This window comes from Pagrus major, chromosome 22 (assembly GCF_040436345.1).
Source record: "Pagrus major chromosome 22, Pma_NU_1.0".
NCBI classification, from domain to species: Eukaryota; Metazoa; Chordata; class Actinopteri; order Spariformes; family Sparidae; genus Pagrus; species Pagrus major.
In genome coordinates, this window is record NC_133236.1 from 1200741 (window position 1) to 1223532 (window position 22792).

General features: G+C 40.1%; 1 protein-coding gene across 1 annotated transcript in view; it reads right to left on the reverse strand.

Annotated features, from left to right (window-relative positions):
* The window catches only part of nt5dc1 (5'-nucleotidase domain containing 1), an 82077-nt gene that overhangs the window by 13585 nt on the left and 45700 nt on the right, over nt 1–22792 (reverse strand). Inside the window, exons 7-9 of the mRNA XM_073492282.1 lie at nt 19364–19538; nt 14870–14967; nt 5389–5510 (exon numbers count right to left, since the gene is read on the reverse strand). Of these exons, the coding sequence (XP_073348383.1) occupies nt 5389–5510; nt 14870–14967; nt 19364–19538 (395 nt within the window). The remainder of the gene's footprint in view (nt 1–5388; nt 5511–14869; nt 14968–19363; nt 19539–22792) is intronic.

Consider the following 22792-nt stretch of genomic DNA (forward strand, 5'->3'; position numbering starts at 1 on the left):
TACTACTGATGGAGTCAATTTTATTTCTGCTCAATGTTAATTTTCAGCTCTATAGATTTTTCTTGATACTTAGTAATGTATCCTGGATTAGAGTCATTGCACCTCTTTCCAAGATTTCTACATTTGATGTACTTTAGAATTAATTGACTGATTGAGGTTGGTAAAATGGAAAAACCGTCAAGTCCAGACTAGATTTGAAAGTATCCAGCCAGTAAACCCCGCCCCCCGCACTCAGGCCTCTCTCCAAAGCCGCTCCCCCCAAACCACGAACACGCACCGTCTGATGTCTGATGACTGCCAAATAGTGTGTGTATTGGTGCATCGTTTTCATCACAACATCTAACTACAAGCAGCTACCTCGTGTCACATTCACCTGTAAGTAAACACCTCATATTATCATATTGAACGTAAACAACAAACATAGCCATTGCTAGTACTGGTAGCTGTCAAGCTAGCTTTGTTAGCATTCAGAAACTGTTTTGAAAGTGTATTTTGATGTTGTAACTTATTGCTGGTTAGCTAGCAGCAGCTGGCTATGGTAATGTTAGATATGGCAAAGCTAAAACATCAAGATTAGTGGTGGGCCTGCTACACTTTTCTTCTTACCCTCAGTGATTCACAGACGAAAGTGAATATTGTATTGGACTCATGATAATACAATGTTTTGCATGTTAGAGCTTCCATGATGAGAATATCTTTTCTTGTTCCGTTTGGCAGTACAAGCTGCTGTAGGTACAGATGGTAATGAAAAGTGTGGCTGTACTGTCTCTACCATTCTTGTCCTGACTCCAGCAGTGTGCTGCGTAGACTCCGGTCACGCGCAATGAGTGATGGGCGGAGTCAGAGCAGGGTGGGCAGGTAAGGACAGGTTGATAGACAGGTAGGCTGTCCATACAATATCTTTGGGCCGCTAGAATTTAAAATTTATTGAATGAAGTTATTACAGCCCTGTCGCTGTCACAGACCATGGATTTTTCTCCTTTTTTTCCCAAAGCATTTTATATTTTGATTGCTGTCTGTATGTTAAGAGATTTTATACAAATATAATAAAAAATGTTTCTGAACACAATTACCAACCCCAGCTTTAAGTCAAATTATATGAATGGTACAATAGCTTTCTGTAAGTGACAACCAGAGCTGTAGACATGAGGGGTCCAAAAAATGAGGACTTGTCCATTGAGGGATACAGCATGACTGAACTGAGACTGGACCCCCCAAAGACTTTTTAACCTTTAAAAAAAGAGACAAAAACTGAAAGAATAGATAAGTATAGAGTTGGGTATCTATTAGGCCAACACATCGAAAGGACTTCAAGATTCAAGATTTAATCTACTAAGTCATTATGCAAGATTGTTTAATGAAATCTCTGTTGTCATTCCTAAAGCTGCATACACACAAAAAGCAAAAAAATATAGAGACTAGAAAAATAAACTATTCATGGTGTAGTGTTGTGGATGAGTTCAGGAGTCTCAGGAGCCTGAGGAAAGAAGCTGCTCTGAAGTCTGATGGTACAGCAGCAGATACTTCTGTACCGTTTGTCAGACAGCAGCAGGGTAAACAGACTGGCTGGGTGCAGACACCCCACCTCATTAACATCATTGATGCTCAGTAGATGGTACCAATGACGTTCTAGGTTCAGTTATACTGTTTAAACCAGACTACTAATATTGCCTTGTTCAAATTCTGTCATTTTAATAGTCTGTATTCTGAGACCTGAAAGACTTGTGACAGACTGTCTGTCCTTCCTATTTGTGTTGAACAGTCTACTTCCTGTGTCCTCTTGCTATCAGAAACAGCTTATGACAGCTTTAAGATGACAGTGTGGGCCTGAAGGCCCTCGTCTCTTATAAGCTCATCACTCAAAGGAGCAGTTTAGGCTAAAGCCAGGCCCAGGTAAACAGAGCTGGAGGCATGCAGAGGAGCTGGCTGGATTCACACCAAATCTGGCAAAAATGCAGGTCCTCCCATTCATATTAATGAGGGTAGTGCATTTTGGCTGCAGCAGTGCTGACCACAGACTCAACTTTTGGAGTGGCCAATCACATTGCTGCCGATCAAACTGTAGTGGAGTGTAAATGTAATGTGTCATTTGTATTTACTAAGAGCACTGGTTTAAAACGCTTTTTTCTGTGGATGTCGACAATCACTGTCGGACCTAGGCAGAGGCATGACAGCAGATCAGAGGCAGAGTAGAACTAGTCAGTAGCAGGCGTGCTACTTAACATGGCTAAATGCTACAGAGGGAACTCATCTGACACTTCTTTGTGTAGTGCTAAGTTTCGCTTGTGATCACTCGGTTTGGTCTTGTGCCCCAGTTTAAAACACACAGTAATGATATGTCTCACATCTCGGTTGTTTACTTTTATTTTTAATCCATCAGTGTGGACAAAAGCATAACAACATGGTAGCTTGCCTTTCAGCAAACTGATCAGCAGGGGTTCCTAACACTTCACACACACTGGACTGACACTCCCACATCGCTGCACCACCCTGTGGTGTTTAGCTGCAACGCTGGATTTGGTCTGAATGCAGCCTTAACAAGTCCATTATTTGTGCTGCACACTGTGTGGGGCCTGGAGCACAGGTATAGTAGACAGCAGGGCAAAACCCCTATTGTCATTTAGTCTCATTCAGACCCGAATGTTATATTTCTATAAGTCGTCAAACACTACGCAAACAGAATTGTATCATTACAGGTTTTTTTTTTTTTTAATTCAAAAAGGGTATGACTCAGTGGGAGAGTGCAATATCCTGGGCTCCCAAGGTAATAAGAAATCATCTACCTGTTAAACAAAGCCATACCTGCCTCTTCATTGGCTTGCAAAAGGAATATCATAATTCAGTCATCAACTGTCATAGCCCTGAATCCTATCCTACCTTAGAAGGTTCACAACTACCCTTTTCGGGCCTGAATCTCTATGATCATATCCCATCAGCTCCACCTGACCACATCCTGTTTAGCTCTGTGCCAAGAGGGAATTGTAATCTTCCCTGAATGCCTCTATTCAGCTCACCTGCATTAAGTCCTGTCAGGTGAAAGTGGAGAGAAGTGAAAACACAGAGTGCCTCAAGTCACCCCAGAGGAGTGTTTAAAGCAGCTATAAGTGCAGGTTGACATTGAATTCCAGAAGAGCTTTCTCCACGTGGCTTGGAAACAGAGGGGGCATTGAGCAGAGGGTTGGGAGGAGGGGTGGAGGAGCGAGGGATGTGTGATGACGGGTACTGCTGGGTGGACTTGAGGCTGGGCTGCCTCAGCTCTGCCTGAGCCTGACCTGAACAATTAGGGTTTATAAATGTCACGTTTCCTTCTTTGGTTAGTCCTGTGGACTATAATACCCACAAGCTCTACAATTTCACTGTGACCGGGCCCTGCTACAAACCTGTGTATGGTTGATAGCTAGACCAAAGTGAAGTTACATTCACTGGCAACTTTCACTGCATTACCCTTCATTTTCTACTTCAGGGGAAAATGCAGCAAGAAATTGTGGACAACACAGATGAGTTACTGTTAATAATATTAAATGAATTACTAAGCAGTGACAGCAGAAAGAAAGACAAAAGAAAGACATGCTAGGTTGCAGGTAACAAGCTGGCAGTAGCCTGCACACCAAGCTAGCTGGCTTGTCAGCTGCCTGGTGATGAACCACAACGAATATGCTTCACCTCCTCTTCTGACTGCAAACAATGCTGCGCCTTTCCTGTGGAAGATTAGTAAGTCACAAGCACAACACAGCTAATATTTCAGCTTTTGACATTTTGGACTCTCTTGCTCTTAGTTCCCTTTATAGTAAGCAATATAGGGGCAGGTATGTGGGGCAAATCTACATGTTACATTTAAGGTTTACTACGTTACTGTGAGCAAATCTACTGATTGTAGCAGTACAATTGAAATTAACAGATTTTGGTCAAACTTTCACTCTAAACAGGCGCCACATGGCTCAGGGTTTAATACACCTACGAGAAACCGCATGGCACCTGTTCAAATCCAGCCGGGGACCCTTTTGACCCATCACTCTATCTAACAAATGTACAAAATAATCAGTTAATAATCAAAAATCAGTTTCATTATTTTGGTTGACCATTATTCATTTTAAGTCAGGCTGTATTTTGGGGTTAAGGAAAGGCTGCAGGCAGGATTTAAAAGTACAACAAATCAATAGTCACTTTCATATTTACCTCCACCAAAGAAGTTGTGTTTTCACCTGTTTCCTTTTGTTTGTTTGTGTTTTTGTTTGTTTATTTGGTTGGTTTGTCAGCAAGATTACACAGAAACTACTGAGTGGATTTCCACAAAACTAGAATGCAGGATGGGTCTCTGCTCAGAATAGACCCTATTAACTTTGGGTGCATATCAGAATCACCCTCTTTCGACATTTTCATTACATTTCTGAGGGAATAATGCTGAATAGGAAAAAAAACAGGTATATTTAGGTGGCTGGTATCTATGAGTACGTACAATTTGACATTGATCCTAGATCAGAACACATGTTGTTAAAAGGAAGGATACTCCGACTGATCAACCACCATTAATGGTTTCCATTAATGTTCATTCTCAATAGTTTGATCGGTGGACTCTATAATGGCTGATCAGAAAGGTTGATCAGATAAACATGTGTGACAGTTTCTCTTTGTGCCACTAAAATGCCATAGTGTGCTGCAGAACTCTAGACTTACTAACTACTAAGTTAATCAAGCGCCAACTTCAACAGAGCACTTCTGCACATGCTCTCACCATAGTAACTATCACTGGCTTGCAAAACATATAAATATTATTTTATGTTCTGGCCCATAGATGATAATAAAGTAAAGAAACAAGATTTTCATTGGTGACAGTTATCGGCCAATACTGCCTCCAGCATTTGGTGATTGGCCATAAAAACCCTAATCGGGGCACTGTTAGTTAAAAGTGTTTTCATTTCATTTTTTTTATTACTTTTTTCCAGTCTATAAGTACTGTGGCATGTAAACATAAACAAGGTCATGTAGAACTGAGAAGAATGTGAATCTTGCTTTTATCAAGCAAGGTTCTCTACCATGTCTGAGAGGTAAAAAGAGGTCTTTGCTTTGTGTAGAAATTGTCCCTAAGAATGGGCTGCATTGTATGCACAGTATGAAGTATGAGGGGATCTGGCAGCACTATTTTATCAGTAGCCGCCCAGCATGCTGGCACACGGCAGCCCTGTCAAAAAGTTATGCCAAGGGCCACGTTCCTCCTCTCCATCACACCAGTGTGAATCTCCCTGAGCTGATTTATCATGAAGCCCTCATCTCTTTCAGCCTCTGCCAAAAACCAAAGTTGGAGTCAACATCAAAGTGAGCCTGACATGTTGTTCAGCCAGAGGTCTGACTGCTTGCACCAATACACACAGTACAAGGTGGCTGGCTGACCTTGGGCTCTGGTTTTCCTGTCATGGTCTTGAGCAGCTCATGGAGGTGAGGCCAGTTTCCCTGGGAGTACCAGCCAGGTTTGTCCAGCGATGGCAGCCCCTCGCTCTCCTCCACGTCACTGACTGAATGAGAGGAGAGAGAATCAGACACCACAGTTTGACCAAAAAGCGAGCTGTTACATGACCACACAGCCTCGAGTCATCCAGCACCAAACCTTGTCAGCACAACCTCACCACAGCACACACCAGCAGGCCATAAGGAAACAGAGGAGCAAAGGCAGAGTGTGAATTACGTGGACTAAGACTGCTTCCAATTCAGGTTCCTTCCTGGGGCTCCAAAGGGAACTGTCCAAAGGTTGTCATGACTAACAAGATACAGAGCAATACAATATGTTTTTCCAACAAAAAAAAATGTCTTTCTTTGCTTATTTTCAGTGGATTGGGTTGAAATTTGTACTTAACATCCAAGAAACCCTAAGGATACATGAACATGTATGAATTTAAATAGTTGTTGCAGAATTTTCCTTGTATTCAAATGAATAACAACTTTAAGATTTAGGAATGTATTGGAAATAGCAATTTTTTTGCTATTCTTCACTTGTTGTAATATTACAATCAGTGGCTTTACTTTATAGATAGATAATTGTACTGTGTTGACGTTAAGGTTTTCTATCTGTCTGATACCTATTAAGCCTGTTTTTCATTAGGCTCATTAAATTTGTAAGTAGCAACTTGTATTAGCTTGGTTTGTTGAATAGAAAATGTCATCTTGTTCTCTGTATCTGGACAAAATATGAATCTTAGTTCCTTGGTTCAATACACATGTATTATTATTTTCAATATCAAGCTTTTCTGAACTAATGCCTGTGTATGTAGTGACTGATGCCAACGTTGTTACAACAGCAACACTTGCAGATGGAGAAGATGGCAATGTCTGTCAAAAATGTCAAAAATCCGTTCCGAGCACTTGTAAATAATAGAGTGGTTACTCAGTTTTTCAGATCTGATTTGAGAAGCAAATCTGGCTTGCCTGCATTCTGAACAAAGCCCAAATGTGGTTGGATCTGATGTGCAAAAAATGCATTTCAAGTTGTTTTTGCTGTCCAGACTTCCCTAAAATCAATCTGGATACAATCTCGATGTGCCAAAATACAGATTTCAGCCAGCAGTCTGAACAAGGCTTATATGACTAAGGTAGGCTGTCAAATTTCAAATTCTTAATTAACAAACATATGAACTGCTCATTTTAAGCAAAATAGGTGACAAGTCACCTTCGTATATAAGAAAAAAGGCCACTAGGCTGTTCTTGGTGCATTCTCTATTCCAGCAGCTATCACCTCAGCTAAGCAGTGGAGGGGGAAATCAGGCTGTGAGTGAAGGCAGAGTGCTGGTGACTGGTCTTGTCTCAGTACAACTCCAATTATGCATCACGTGTCAGCCAGGAACGCTTCCAAAACCTAATTTTACCCTCCAAAAATGTCATAGTCATGCGTTCAGCCATGAAAAACACTGCCTTTCTGAACTCATGAATAATGACTGAGGATTTTCCACTTGTTGGCTACAAGTTTTATGTTTTCTCATAGGAAAGAGTAATGCAGTTGAATGATTCCAGAAAAGTCCAACTAATGATAAGATTAAAGTTTCTTGTGGTGTTACTGTTTATGGAATTAACAAACAAACAACGATTTAAATAACTACAGTGGTACAAAATTGATACTCTGGTTTGACATGGATTATTAAAGTTCACAACAAAAAAGATCCAAAATCAAAAAGTAAAAAGATGTATAGACAAGACTAAAGGTCTACAGCCATTCTAATGGGAGATAAACACATAAAAAAAAGGCTCGACAAGATTATGAGGTAATTAAACCACCCAGATCATCACCAATACCCATCTCATCTCATTGGCTGTAGCTCATTGTATGGCTCTCTAACCCAACCTGCTTTTGTCGAAAGCTGTTGCCAGCCCTGCTAATTAGCACTAAACAAAAAGTACAGCCTTGGCTGATGACAATGTCATTAGTTTTGCAGGTATTTCAACCTAAATATTGGCCAAAGGGAAAATGTGACTTGCTGGTGGCTAAAGACGAAAAGTCAGTTGATTACCAACATCAGTAAGGGCCTGTGTCCAGGCAGGAGCACTGAAGTCAGGCACTTGTGTGCTGAGATAAAAAAAATGCTGCACGTGCATCTTGTCTCTATGACAATAATATCTTGACAACACGACACTGCCCCTTTGCAGTTTACTGTCGGTTTGGTTTTTATTTGAAATTGGAACCTCAGAGCAAGGAGGATGTTGCATGACATGATACGGAGGAGAAAAAAACATGTTGAATATTATTGCCTACGCCAGGAAAAAGAAAAAGAGTGATGGTGACGTCACCAGCACCTTTCAGAAACGTTTAGAGATTTTAAACTTGAAGTGCTAGGAGTGGACGCACAAAAAAGGTTAGGCGCTTGGAAAAAAGACACTGGGTGCTGTGCCTTTTCTCTTGGTGGTCGCCTGCTGCTGCAGACACTTGCACGTCATTGGGAACTATTAAAAAGAAGACACTGGCACTCAGAAAAAAACGCGATGTGGACATGGGCCCTAAATGTCTGGACCAAATTTCAAGGCAATAATCCATTAAGCCCTGCCTGTAGCTAAAAAATGTTTACCTTAGCTTGGTAAAAATCAAAGCTGCAAGACATGCGAAAGAGCTCACAAAAAGTGATCATTTTAACCCATACAATGATCTTCTCCTTACCCTAACCACTTGTTTATATGCCTAATCCTAAGACATTGTTTTTGTACAACATGCACAATAAAGAAACAATGCGTACACAAAGATTCGCAAATCAACGGCTACTATCTAGCATTGACTGACAGACAGCCCAGTTGACCAAAGCATTTCTTGACAACAGCTCTGCTGTATACATCTATACTGATATGTAAAGTGAACGATCAGAGAAAAAGTTAGTGGGACTTGGTGTCTTTCTAATTTCTCTGTGCCCAAACCCTCACTAAGATGGTTTCTGTTCTTGTGGAAAACCTTGGTTTCCTCATACACACCAAGTCACCAAGAAGGCATTTTAAAATGTACTCTTGGGAGGCTGTTTTAGAAGAGCTCTCTTTTGGGGAAATGAAAACTAAGTTTGAGCCTGAACAGAGGGCTGTCTATACAAATTCCAACAGCTAAGTGAGGATGCACTCATAGCTGAAAACAGCTGTGTGCTGTGAATTGAAAAGAGGTTGATGCAGGTTGTGAGTTTGAACAAAGCAGTAAAGCTGTGGGCAGTAAAACAATGATCTGAAAGATGCAGAAATAAGCTCTGTAGAGCTGGGGGGTTGGTTTGTCTATGACTGACCATTTTTACATTACACATAATTTTAATTATTGTTGATATAAAAGCGAGGACTGCGGCTTTAAACTAAATTATTTCTGTTTATCATTTTTGATAAATTAACAAAAAATATACTCATTTTGGCGATGCATGACTTCAAGAAGCAATACTAGAAAGCACAGAAAAAGTCACAAGTGGTGCATACATTCTAAAGATGTATTACACGAAGAACAGTTTAGTGTAAATTCTCCAGTTCATTGTTGAATGTCAGTCATTAGTGTTGTGTTGATACTATCACTCATCAAGAGCAAACAGAGAAGCTGCTTTTTCCTGCAGGGTGACTTGCACTAACATTAAAAAATGTTTTCCCTTCCATGGCAGGGCACTTAATATGACTTATTACAGCTCCAGACCGGAGTTATACAGTCAAGACTGTATGCACTTAAGGCTGTGCAGAACTATGACTCTATATGGCCTTCTTAAATTCTCAAACCTCTATACAGAGAGCTTAGCTGTGGATTCTCATGATCTCTATAGAAAACAAATAGTCATTTATTATTTGTTGTCTATACCACAGACAACTATCAGGCTGTTATTCAGCTGTTTCTACAGTGGGAATGTTTTTGTTTGTACACACAATCCATTTATAAATGGATTGTGTGCAGAATACTCCAATATTCTGTAAATTAAATGATGACAAAATGTCAAAATCTGTAAAGGCAAATTTATCATAATAATCCAATCAGATTATCATGGTACAACTGGTCTCTTGTGGCTGCACTGCGCTGTAATAAAAAAAAACTTTTAAAGCATTCTATTCTGAGATTTTGTAGTTATTTGCTTGATGTTTTTCTTTTACTTCAAGTCAGTAAAGTCAGTGACTCTGGCAGCCCACCAAAGTCTAATTTATCACGCTATTGTCTCATAATGATCGGAAAATATTTTTCACTTCTCATAAGAGCGCTGAATATCTTTAATGCTTTGTGCTGCTGCTTCAGCAAAGCGTCTTTCACTCCCAGTCAGTCAAGCCCCCCACCCCCTGTTGTACTCACACACGCTCCCTCTCACACACACTCATACTCTGGTCCAAGGCCCCGCAAGTACTACCTTCCCCCCTCATATGAGAGCAAAGTGCCAATAGTGCTTTTCACACAGAGATTCTGCATTATCGCTCTAAAGAAGGCTCGCCTTTACAACACCTTCGTTTGTTCACATTGAACCAAGCAGCACCATCTTAAAGCCGCTCCAGTGTGTCATTTCACACAGCATACCGGCGTTTGTTTTTTTTTTTTTATGTGTTTCCCCCGGTGTCCACCTCTTAATCTAAAGGTATGTATCGGCCGACTGTTTATAATCATATGGATGCTGTTATAATGTGTTGTGATTGAGATCCTGACCCACCGTGCATCTTGGAAAGTGACAAAGTTACATTTTTTAATTTTAATTACATAATTACATAATCACCATCAGTAAGTAGAGGACCCTGTCTGGCTCTCACTTGCGTGAAGGTATGTTGTTTTCTGGAGGAAGGTTCACTGGAGTCTCAGTCAGGAGGGCTTACCGTCGTGGTGATATTTTTCTGTAGAAGTTTCCAGAGACAGTAACTACAACAACACAACAGTGGAAGGTGACAAAGACATGTGAGTTATAGTTTTTTTGCTCTAAATCACGTCACATAATAACTGCCATTCAACTGTGGGAGCCGCCTGGCTCTGCTGCTGGGGACAGATGCTGTTTTTCGAGCAGAAGTGGGATAAAGACTTGGTAGGACAGACAGGATGACAGACACTTATTCACGTATAAATTCAGTATTTTTTTCCTCACATAAGTTGCTGAAGACACGACTTGCTACCACATTACTGTTGCTTGGTCTTGTAACTGTGCTTTGTGGGTTGAAGTGTGTCTTTTATTTGATGAGTGAAAGATCTGTTTAACTGTCAGACTGTGAACGGCATCAGACTGACACAGCCCTGTCCTGCACTGCCGGCAGGACTTTGTTTTATTTGTCAGCCGTCTCCAGCACCATCTTCTGTGTCTGACAATCGTGAGACTAAAATACAACTCACGTGATTTATCATGTTTGATTAATTTCAACAGGAAACAGTGTTTACTGCAGCAAGATAACTGTGTTGCGCATGTACATGCATGCATTTGCGTGTGCATGAAATGAAACTCACATTTTCATAGACGTACATCATCTCAAAACAAAACAATGATGATTGAGTCAAGGCTTAGTTACAACTTTGGACTAATACAAGATTGAAAGCAGTGGAGTGATATTGTCTATTGACTATAGCCTATGTTAACGTTGTATAGCCAAAGCTGTATAGTATTTTGATGACTGGACTAACCAATTTTTTTGATTATCTTACATTTCCTACAATTTCTGATTTATGTTCATGTTATTTATGATATAGCCTTTTAATTTTCTCTCAAAGTGCCCCAGATTGATTTAACTTTTAAAATGTGCAAAATTTTCTTCTGGGGAGCATGGGTGGACCTCAGACCCTCCACCACCCATAGTCTTATAAAATCTTGTGGGAAACACTGAAAATGATGGCAACCAAAACAGAGTCATTTATGAGGCTGGAACAGACATGTCCGTAGACGTTCTTTAATATCTGGATTGGGACAGTCTGGTTTGTGGTGCTGCTTTCAGCTTTAACTAAAGCTTATTTCAAAGGGCAAGTCAAAGAACATAAGATAAGACAAATATGACACAGATACAGTGACCTTTGTAATGCAATTACACATGTAATTACTGTAATTACCATGGAAACTGTAAGCAGAATTTTGGTGCGAGTGCTAAAGTATCACTTGCAAAAATATGGTAGTTCAATCTTGGTCACTACCAAGGCTTCCTATTCAACTGTGTTTGATTACATTTAGAGCTGTGAAGCATAGTTAATTGACCTATGATTAGTGTTTGAAATGTAGTTATGCTGTTATCTAGGAATCATCAGAGCACCCTCTTTGAAGTAGGTAAGTAGTCAGACAGTGTGGACACACGGTGGTTTTTAATTTGACTGACTGGTATTTAAGAACAGCAGGTTAAAGGAAGTCACTCTCACTGTTAAAAAACCATGGTGCTATAGAGTACAGGTCACCACAGGTTCACACTGAGGTCAGATGTGCTATAAATATTGTGACAGGAGAGAGAGAAAGAGCAGGGATGAGCACCTGCACATGTTGATGTGTACACACACACATGCACACACACACTTGTGGTAACAGCTGTAAGGACACTGGACTTGAGAAACGGAGGAATGAGTGGTATGTGGTCTGGAGGAGGTCAAAGAAGTGCCAACTGTGCAGCCCAGATGAGCAGCAGCTCTGATGACGGTCTGTGGCATTTTTCCTGAAATAAAAGATGATGATAATGTGCAACATCTCATGGAGCCTGAGTTTATGGAGTGATTTATGTAACACCTGTCTCTGACTTGTTATTTGCTGATTACAGCACATTAAAGTGACGGTCTTTTGACAGGTTTTGCACAACTATATTTTTAGCCTTAGGCATACCTAAAAAGAAATACCCAAGGGTAGTTTAACCTTCACTCATCAAATAAAAGAGAAATGACCCGCACTTCAACCCACAAAGCAACGTTACAGGACCAATCAACAGCAATGTGGTAGGTAGACACAGGTAGTGTCTTCAGCAACTTATATGAGGAAAAAAATACCAAATTTGTACGTGGATAAGTGGCTGTCATCCTGTCTGTCCTACCAAGTCTTCGCCACACTTGAAACACCGAAAAACCGGGGTCTGTCCCTCTTGCAGTTGACTGCCGGTGATTATGTGACATGATTTAGAGCAAAAAACTTTATCTCACAATGTCTTTGTTGCCTTCCACTGTTGTGTTGTTGTAGTTACTGTCTCTGGAAACTTATATAGAGAAATATGACCAAATTTAATGAGGATAAGTCACAACGACGGTCAGTCCTCCCGACCAAGTCTTCATTGAACTTTCCCCCGGAAAACAGCATCCTTCTCCACGAGTGAGAGTCAGACAGGGTGCTCTATTTACTGTTGGCAATTATGTGATGTAATATAGAGAAAAAAACGTGTCTTTGTCACTTTCCACGATGCATAGTGGGTCAGGATCTCAATCACAACACATTATAACTGTATCCATATGATTATAAACATAAATAACATAGATACATTTTTAGATTTACAGGTGGAAACCGGGTGGACACTAGTAACACATTAAAAAAATGCATATCTCTATCGTAATGATGTGTACTGTCACACCTCTTTTGGTTCCACAAGGCTGGCATGCTGTATGAAATGACACACTGGAGCAGCTTTATGGGTCAGTGTCAACAAAGAAAGGCGGCATAAAGGCGAGCCTTCATTGCTGCGATATTGCGGAAAAGGGCTTGTATCTACATGACTTACATGAGTGCCATTGGCATCAGCTGGGTGCAGACACCTCAATGTTAGCAATAAATTAAATGAAAAAGAGTAGAGTATCTTAACACTGAATGTAGTGCTTCAGTGTATCATCCTCTCCTGCAAGCTGTGAGAGGAAGCATAACATCAAATATATTTACTGTTGTCAACCAAATGCAAAGTAATGGACTTTGAATCTTGCTCGCATAATGTTAGCCGTCTGGCTAATAGCTGAGCCAAAGGGTTCAATGAAGAGATTGGACTAGTTTGCTGAGTCGTATCTAAGGTTGGTCCTACTTAGTGAAGTAGTGAACAACTTGTCCAATGCATAAGACCCTTATGGAATTGTAATGATTGTTCCAGGTACTAGCATTTTTTTTACTTTTCCACAGGTAAGTCTGCATGTCTATACCAGCATGCACTAGCCATGAGGCAGGCTACACCTGGACAGGTTGTATCACTGAGCTAACAAATTCACAGATACAGGCAATTTAAATTGACCTATTCATCTAACCTGCATGTCTTTGGACTGTAGGACTCCTTACTAATTTATGAGCTGATAATCAGAATCAGAATCAGAATCAGAATCAGAAATACTTTATTATCCCCTAGGGGAAATTGTTTGATAATAATAATTGTCTGCATACTGCTTTTCATCTGTACAAATGCTTGGAGAGAGTTTAATCATCTTCTTATAGTGATAAACTCTCACTGTCAAATTCTTACAACTAAACTTTATTAGCTAATAAATAAAAAAGAAAATTTTGAGTGCAGTATAACACATGATGTTTCCAACTTAAACAGAAATGGTCAGTGTGTGTAGAGGCCAGAGGAAGAGCAAATTCTGATGCTTTTTCTGCCAACGTGGCAAAACTCAGGAAGAGTGAGGGGGAGGGAGAAAAGAATATTTCAGAGAGTGGATCATCCTGTCTTCACACATAATGCATCCCCAGTGTTATTGCTGGCAGGAAGACAATCCAGATGAGGGGAGCATTCCAGCAAGCTGCCCCTGCCAGCGCACACCTTCAACATGAGCATCCAGGATCAGATTCCTGGGATAATAAGAGATGGAAGACAGTCCAGGAGGGTCACTGGACTTTTGTGAACTGCTGATCACAAGGATCTGAGCCAATGAAATGCTGGCGGCTGATATAAATCTTACTGACACAACTAACAGATGTTTGAAATCTTACTTTTAAATTGAGAGTGGAAGGAGATTACAGCTGGACTGTCCTATTGTTCCCTATGATATACTCATACTCAAAACAAGTTATGTATGTATGTAGTTACTGCAAATGGGTCCACTATTAAATGTATGGGCCCTTGCAAAATCCTATAGCTGGCCTCCAATTAATAGCTATCACACAAAGATATAAAACCTTGAAGACAACATGGTATGAATATGTACCTATGAAATAAAACCAGTAAATGTGCAATTACGTATTTTGAAAAACATTAAATGATAGAGTAATATAACACATTTTAATTGTTTATATATATATGCAATGAATATCAACACACATCACACAAAGAAAGTTTTCAAGGAAATTTAAATAATCCTTCTTGGAAATATACAGTCAAAATATATCTTGAAAGCTCGAAGCTGCTAAATGCTCTAAAAATTAATTTGAAGAGGTCAACTTGGGCTCTGGGAACATGTGATGTATGTTTTTCACTATTTGTTGACATTTTAAAGACTGAATGATTTATCACATGGCAGATAAAGTACTATGGAGCATGAGAGCAGTGGGCCGGTACTCACCAAGGGTCCTAAAGGGCCTCTGCTGGGGCACCAAGGAGAAGAAACCAGGCTTCAGGGCGTTCGTGATGATGACATCAAACAGCTCTTCAAAATCCTTCCTTTAGCAGCCAGAGAAACAACATAAGCCTCTGTAATAGGCCTCTGGCTAGTATGTGAAGGACAATGCATGGACAGCATCCAATACACTGGGTTAAACAAACACAAACACTGTAGCTCAGTGAAGCTAAACAATCTGTACAGATGATGGAAAACATGGAGCAATAAACAGTGTACACCTACAGTGCTGTGGAGGGACTAATAAAGTAAACACTTTGAGAGGGCAGTGTACCCTCCCATATAGCTACAGTTATGAACTGATAGTGAGCATGTTGAGGACTGGATGGTGTCTCCAAGGAAGCCAACAGCACTGTATGTATACAGTATGTCAGAAGAATCTCTATAGAACCTTCCATATAAGGTGACAAGATTTTTCTCCCACACAAACGACAGTGTTATGAAACAGGAAGGAGCTCTTACTTGGAACTTATAAGCAAGAAAACCAAACATGATGCATGAAAGTGTGTCATATATATTTATCATATGACAGAACAGCTTTCCATACTTACTCAGTATACCTAAAAGAGACTGATATTACAGTTGATTCATGTTTGTTCAGTTGAAAAAGCTCATTTAGAGTTATGTAATTATATTAGAACTTGTATGACTATTATATTTTTACACTAACTAGTATTTAAACAAAAAGTAATTATCTAAATTGTTTCGTGTTGTCCATAGAGTTACATATTTAGCAGCAATTTCTGTAAAAAAAAAAAAGTTCAATGGTGAAACAGAGACTACAGTTCTAACAGGGGGCACAGTCAAAATTCAAAGTATGTTTTTTGCCGTTCAAGGTGTAATTTGTTAAATATGGCCAAAATTCAAAGGTAGCTCCCAAACTATAGGGGGCAGCATAATCACTAACCGCTACTCAATATAATCTTTGCTGGAGCCATCTTTGGCTGTAGATAACTGCTGTGAAGCTATCTAGCAGCAGCTGAAAACAGCATGTAGAGCTGGAATATTTTCACATCTTACTTGGTAAAGTGAGGATTTATTTCAACCAAACCGGAGGTGATTGTGGAGACAAACCAAGACTGTTTTGGTGAGTTTTATTTTGTTAATGAGGCAATTAAGCTCCTCTTAGTTTGGTTAAAGACAGAATTCAGCAGGCGTTGGATTGCATTAGTGAGGAAAATATGTGTAAGAACTAGGGCTGTCAAAATAACACGTTAACTTTGATTAATTAATTACCAAAAATTAATCCCTTAGAAAAATAACAGATTAATCGCGCTCCCTGACACCCCTTGACCTTACGTCACCGAACACGTTCCACAGCAGCTTTGTAAACATGATGGAGTCGGTAACTAAATGCTGCTGAGCATACTGAATGAGAAAGTCCCACTTCAGCCAGTGTTCCCTCCTGTCTTGGCTTTAAAAAAAACTCCCAGATGGAACTGGTGACAGGAGCACCGTTTTGTGCGCCTTGCAGCAAGGAATTTTCAAACCATCGGAGTACTACAAGCTTAAAATATCACCTTTTAAGTTTAGAATGTTCATTTATTAATTTATTTACTCATCTACCAAATTACATTTGCATTGAAATATTTTTAAATGCCGCAGCAAATATTGGCATGTGTGATTAGTTTTGATTAATTAATCACAAAGCATGTAATTAATTTGATAAATTTTTTATCACTTGACAGCTCTAATAAAAATGTCTTCCTTGACATTTTGCAAGTTATTAATTATTATTTATTTATTTTGTTGACTTATTAGACAAAGTAGCAAACTCACCGCTTGCATATATCTTGCAACACTGTTATTTCTTCACATTTAGCTTTTAATGTTCGTCCATCAATGAATGTTTTAAACCAAAACTCATGCCATAGCTTACATATTGCCATTTAATAGAGACAGACTACCAGACACTGAACTCAAACCAGAAACATTATTGTTATATGGTCAGTGCTTTATATCCCTGGTGTTTCAGTGTTTGGGGCAAAAATCCCAGTAGTTTATCCGAATGCCATTTTCTGTTATTCTCCATCTCTGCTGCTCTCCTGCAGATGCTGGAACCTTGCTAAGCTGACGTTAAGCTAGGAGCCCAAACAGCTCCAGGTGCTTCCGTGTTAAGGAACCAACTTTGAACCACAACACCCTGATTCACATCTAGATGGAGATCTGTTGCAATAAAATTAAGAAGATATTACACATACACAGGATATCTTGAAGTGCAGTAATGATGAGTCACAACTGAAGCTCAGATATGCTGAAACTGAGTCGTTAGTAAAGTCAAAAGTCAATTTAAACAATGCATGTCTTAAAAGGACTGGTTGGAAGGACTTTACTAGTTAGATCTTTAGATCCAAGACAATATTTGTGACATAATTATACTATAGATTAAAAGGTATTTTGACTAGTAAAAATGTGTTAGTCCATATTTTGACTCATCAGTCTTACTGAGCCAATTGTTACTGCAGTTGAAGATAATTTTACACAGTTGGAGGAGATCCGTGGCTCTGTCTGGACTGTTATCACTTCATTTAGGCCAGAATAGAAGTTCAACACATCAGAGGACCTAACAACAACTAACAAATCAATAAACTATGTAGTAAGCCGTTAACAGCAGCTTCTCTGGACAGCTTGTTGGGTTTCGGCCAGTACCTCCTGTCAGACAGCTCTGGCCTTGTTGTGCTACTTCTGACAGTTGACTGTCACTGGCCTCCAGCCGGTGCAACTCCACTAAAGGGCTGGAGGCCAGTGACGGTTTTCTCTGGAAAAAGAGCTGCTGTGTAGTGACACACCATAGCTGTCTTTCACAACAAAGTGCTTTCTCAACACTGAAGTGCTGACACGATCTTTTTGGTCCTGTGCTGCCTTAATTTAAAGTGTCTCCATAAAGAAAGAGGGAGGTACTCAAACAGAACAGCAGAAAAGCAGAAATAGTCAAAAGCAAAATTCTCCACATAAAATCTCTGGTAAGATGAAGCTGGCCTAACTTCCTCTCATAGCTATCACAACATAAATCTGCATCCCCTGACCTCGTAAAGCAGTGACTTGAACACAATGTTGAACACACACTCTGACACACAGCTGGGGCTCTGGCTGCTCTCCTTGGGAGGTGACACATGCTGCGGTTCTGGAGGTCAAAGACACAGGATGGGAGGGGGAGCCAGTGAAACAGCAGGCAAGCAGTGGAAAGGGGTGAGGAACAACAGGAATGACCAGGCTGCGTGCTGCTTAACAGGAAATGGCAAGAGGGGTTGGGGTGGGGTGGGGGGAGCTCTGGGCCACAGAGGCCCCATGAGACAAACTGGCATCCAGAGCAAAACAGTTTTACCCTGACCAGCTTTTTGCCTCTGCTGGACCACAGACAACAATCATCTCTGAGTATGAAAAGTTAAAAAGACCACCTAACCAGACAAGAGCTGTGTAAGATAACAACACCTTACAAAGCACAAGAAGGGCTTATGTGAGTGAAAGCACAGCAGCAACAAGAACAATGTGTTTTTTCAAGGCTCTCTTGCTGCTTGATCGAGTGTATAACAGGGCTTAGACTGCAAAAATAAGGCTAAACCACACAGTGTGCAGTGCAAACAGAGGACGGTTAGTAATGCACAAAGCCAGTGTTAAACTACAGCAAGCTTGAAAAGACAATAAGCTCTTTTGCTGCACTATAAATAAAGTGTTAGGTGTTAATGTGACATGATTACTTGATTGCAATATGGTTTAAGTATGTATGTGAATATTGAATAACTATGTGTGTACGTATATGTTAGCATTTTTATGTGGGACTCCAGTTGGATTAGAGACTTTAGAAAGGCATTTTAAGTGAAAAAGAAAAACAGAAAAGGACAAGAGAAAGAAAAAGGCATTTTTCTTATCTTTAATTACTGAAGTTTTGTAGTTCACAAAACATTTCTGGAGCTTCACAGCAAAACAGTTTTGAAGCATTCCCTCCTAAACAACTGAAGTAGCTGGAGACTTGTTTTAAATTGAGATGGGGGTGAGTAGATAATAACTGAAATTTCATTTTTTCTTTAAACTGTTGGAGGTGTGGCCTCTTTCTGCTTTTTTTTCTCCATTTGACTGATAAATGAAGCCTTGTGGGTGAGGAATACATAGGCTTCTTCAAAGGAAAAAAGGAAGAGTTTAATGTTCAGTGCAGCCCACTGAGGGCTGCTGGGTTATATAAGTGTAGCATATGTACAGTATGTGATGACGATGGTAACTCAAGGCGGACATGTGAGCCAGTATTGGTTTAAGGAATGAGTAATGGCATGTGAGAGCTGTAAGGAATGTTGTGAGTTGAGGGAAAACCAAAAACTGCTAGCTTGGACTGGGCAGAGACATTCAGGTTATAAATCCTTTGGGGGATATTATGGTAAGCTCTGTAGACCAGGTCCTGGTCTTGTTAAAGAGGGGTGCAGTCTGTTGCTGTGTGGGCAGTCTTACCCCAGGATGTGTTCACAAATAAGCCTGCAGTAGTCACTGTGGGAGCTGGTTATGAGGAGGAGGACCTTTCCAGCGTTCTTCATGCTGCGCAGCCAGGTCTTGACGGAGTCAGAGCAGGGCTGCAGGTAGCGGGCTGGGTCCCTCTTCACACTGGGGAAGTACGTCCCTGCATCCTCTGTACAAAGACACAAACACAGTTAGACATTGATCCCAAAGACACAATATGGGACTATCATGCTCTGTAACATGTATAACATGTGTTGTCTTTGGAGTCATGGGATCTCAACCCTGATGTACTCCAGGAGATCCTGTACAAATGTGTGACGCTCTCCACCACCATCAACAAAACACCAATTGAGGGAATACATTTTATAAGAATTACTGAGACAAGGTTGCTTCACACAGTATTAAGTTACATTTAAAATAACATTTATTTGTCAAATAAAGACAGCATTTGCATCTGTAACAGGGGACACATCAGAACACAAAATAAACACAACAAACATTCTGATATCTTTAACAAATGCACATTTTGGAACTTAAGATGAGTCTTAAGATGGATGAAAAATAAACCCCATAACAATGGTTTAGCTTCTTCAAAGAACCCCACAAAACTCAACAGACTAAACAATGACTCATCTTTTTTTTTTTAGCAGTCAGTCATCAAAGTATGTATATTTTTCTTTCAACAACAAACTAAACACTTATAGATTGAGTCAAATATTTAAAGCCTTTTTGTGGGAGCTGCTGGGTTTATATGCTGAACAGGTCTCAGTCTCGTGTCTCTACAAGCTAGGATCAAGAGTATAGCTAATGTTTTAATGTTTTCATTTGTTGTGCTGAATCCTCTACATTCGTATTCACAGAGGAAAAAGAGGAGCTCAGGTTCATGTTCCTAACTTCTGAGGCACCATCATTGGGGCTTTCCTCACTTTGAAACCCCCAGCTGCCCCTCAGTACATCCTGTCAGCATACTGTACAGAGCTAAATATGGCAGTGCTATGATCTGTGTTACACAATCCCAGTTCATCACAGAATATAACTCTGGACTTATGATTCTCAGAAAAGCCTCATGAATAAAAAAGAAAACCCATGAATAAAACATCATGTATTAGGAATAGAAGCACTTGATGCTGATTGGCAACATGCACAAAACAATGGTGGCATGATGCCACTCCAGTGAGTGATCTGGGTTGCATGCCAGTGTGAAGAGCTCCTGAAGCTTGTTGTCTCCCTGATTTGCAGACATTTATGGCTGTTGTTCGTCTTCTTTGAGTTAGCTGCTAACTGCTCTTAGCTGCTTTTTAAATCCCCCAGTGGTGGGTCCCACACATAACATGTTATCAATGTTCTGCCCCCTGTCCTGTCCTGCCAGCACACCAGCTCACTCTTTTGACACAGACATTGATTTGGCGCTGCTCATATCTCTGCTGTCGGCTCAGAGGTGAAACAACATTAACCTCCATTCTACCTTTGTATCTTATATAGGGAACAGTGAGGCAGATAATAGTGTGTCAGTCCTGCCTCAAACAGGCTGCGTAAAAAGGGGCTACGACACATTCAAAGACTCTGTTTCCACTTTATGTTATAGTGGGTTTTTTGCCTGGCACAAAACACAGTTCTGATGGTTGCCTATCAGTGTGAACAGCAAAAAGCTCTACTGAGTTGCATTTTTGTGGCAAAGCGAGAATACAGATCTGAGAACAACACAGTGAAGGCCAAAACTTACTGAACATGATTTTTGATGCACCACATTTGGCCAGCACTTCAGATTTAGCAGTATTTAGGGAAAATGTTACTATTCATACAGTTGCGTACAAGGACCCCCCCAATACAGAGAGCTTAGTTAATCTACTTAAAGAAACAATGTTTCTCAGAGTTTGTCAGTCATTTGAAGAGTTGAGAGTAACCACTTAGCCAAACGTCATGTGGGACAATTTGAACTTGACCTGAAAGATTTGGATCTTGAGGGAGAGGTGAGCCTAGAATAGAATAGACTATAGTAGTTAGTTTGAGATTTTTTGGGGTTTGTCCATTCGTGGGATTGTATGTTATGTCACCTCGACTGTACTTTAAGTTTCAGTCTTTGTCGTGGCTTCTTGATCCTAAAGTAAATAAAAAGGCCTGAGGTGTTAACACAGCATCGAGATAGGGCTGCAACTAATAATTATTTTCATAGATAATTCATCTGTTTTTATTTTCTCGATTGATCGAGATTTGTTGTTTGGTTTATAAAATGTCAGAAAATGGTGAAAAATGTCGATCAGGGTTTCTCAAAGCACAAGATGATGTCCTCAGATGTCTTGGTTTGTCCACAACCCAAAGAAATTCAGTTTACTATCATAGAGTAGGGGAGAAACCAGAAAATATTCATATTTAAAAAGCTGGAATCAGGGAATTTGTACTTTTTTTCTTCAAAAATGATTAAAAGATAGTTGGCAGTTAATTTAATAGTTAACAACTAATCAATTAATCATTGCAGCTCTTCATAGTGAAACAGAAGAGGCTGACTATGTGTTTTCTACTTTCTGGAGCTGAGCACAATGCCCTCAAATCCACAAGAGAAACTGGAAACTTCAGGCACCCCCTATTTCGTTATAGAATTTGCAAAAAATAACAACTTATCGGTTCTTGTGTTTGGACTTAAAATGTGGATGATTGATTCAAACAGTTCCTGAAAGTCCTGCACTGAGAGTTAGAAACATTTGGCCATGCTGCCCTCCTGTGGTGAAACAAAGGACTAGCTTGCAAAAGGAAAAAGCGTTTAGGTTCTGAGAAGGCAGGAGAGGGTTCTAACCAGAAGATGACGGCAAACACAAACAAGCAAAAGCTAAGATCCCAATACGGAGAACCCAAAATTCACACCTTTGAAAATGTCCCAGATGTAAACATCTGGTTCTGACTTTCAAAATACTCTTCAGAAGTTTTAATTGTACCCACAGACCATTTCACTTTCAGTCAAACAAAAACAGCAGTTTGGCACATCAACATTTGACCCTCAGTTCGTGGGCCAGTTCCTCCTCTGGGAGCTTACAGCAGAGCGCCTGTCTTGCCTCATTACCCACAGCCAGGGAGGTCAGTGGAGGGGGGTTAGCTCCCCTGCTAGCAAAATCCCATGTCGTACTTATGTGTGTGAAAGAATAAACAACAACTGACCTCGCCACCATCCTTTTTGTTACGTTTGATGCTGTGAGAGATCAGATGCTAAAATATGCCACCCAAGTACACAGCTGAAACAAGGGCCTGGAAAAGTACGCAAATCTCATTGTGAAAGTACCAATAGTCATTTCTACAACACTATTATGTCAAAAATATTGTGATATTTGCTTTTGTCACACAGCCCAAGCATTTATGAAACGCTTTTGAAGAGATTCCAAAATATTGACATATATTGTGAATCGGTATACGGCCTAAAAGTATTGCAATGCT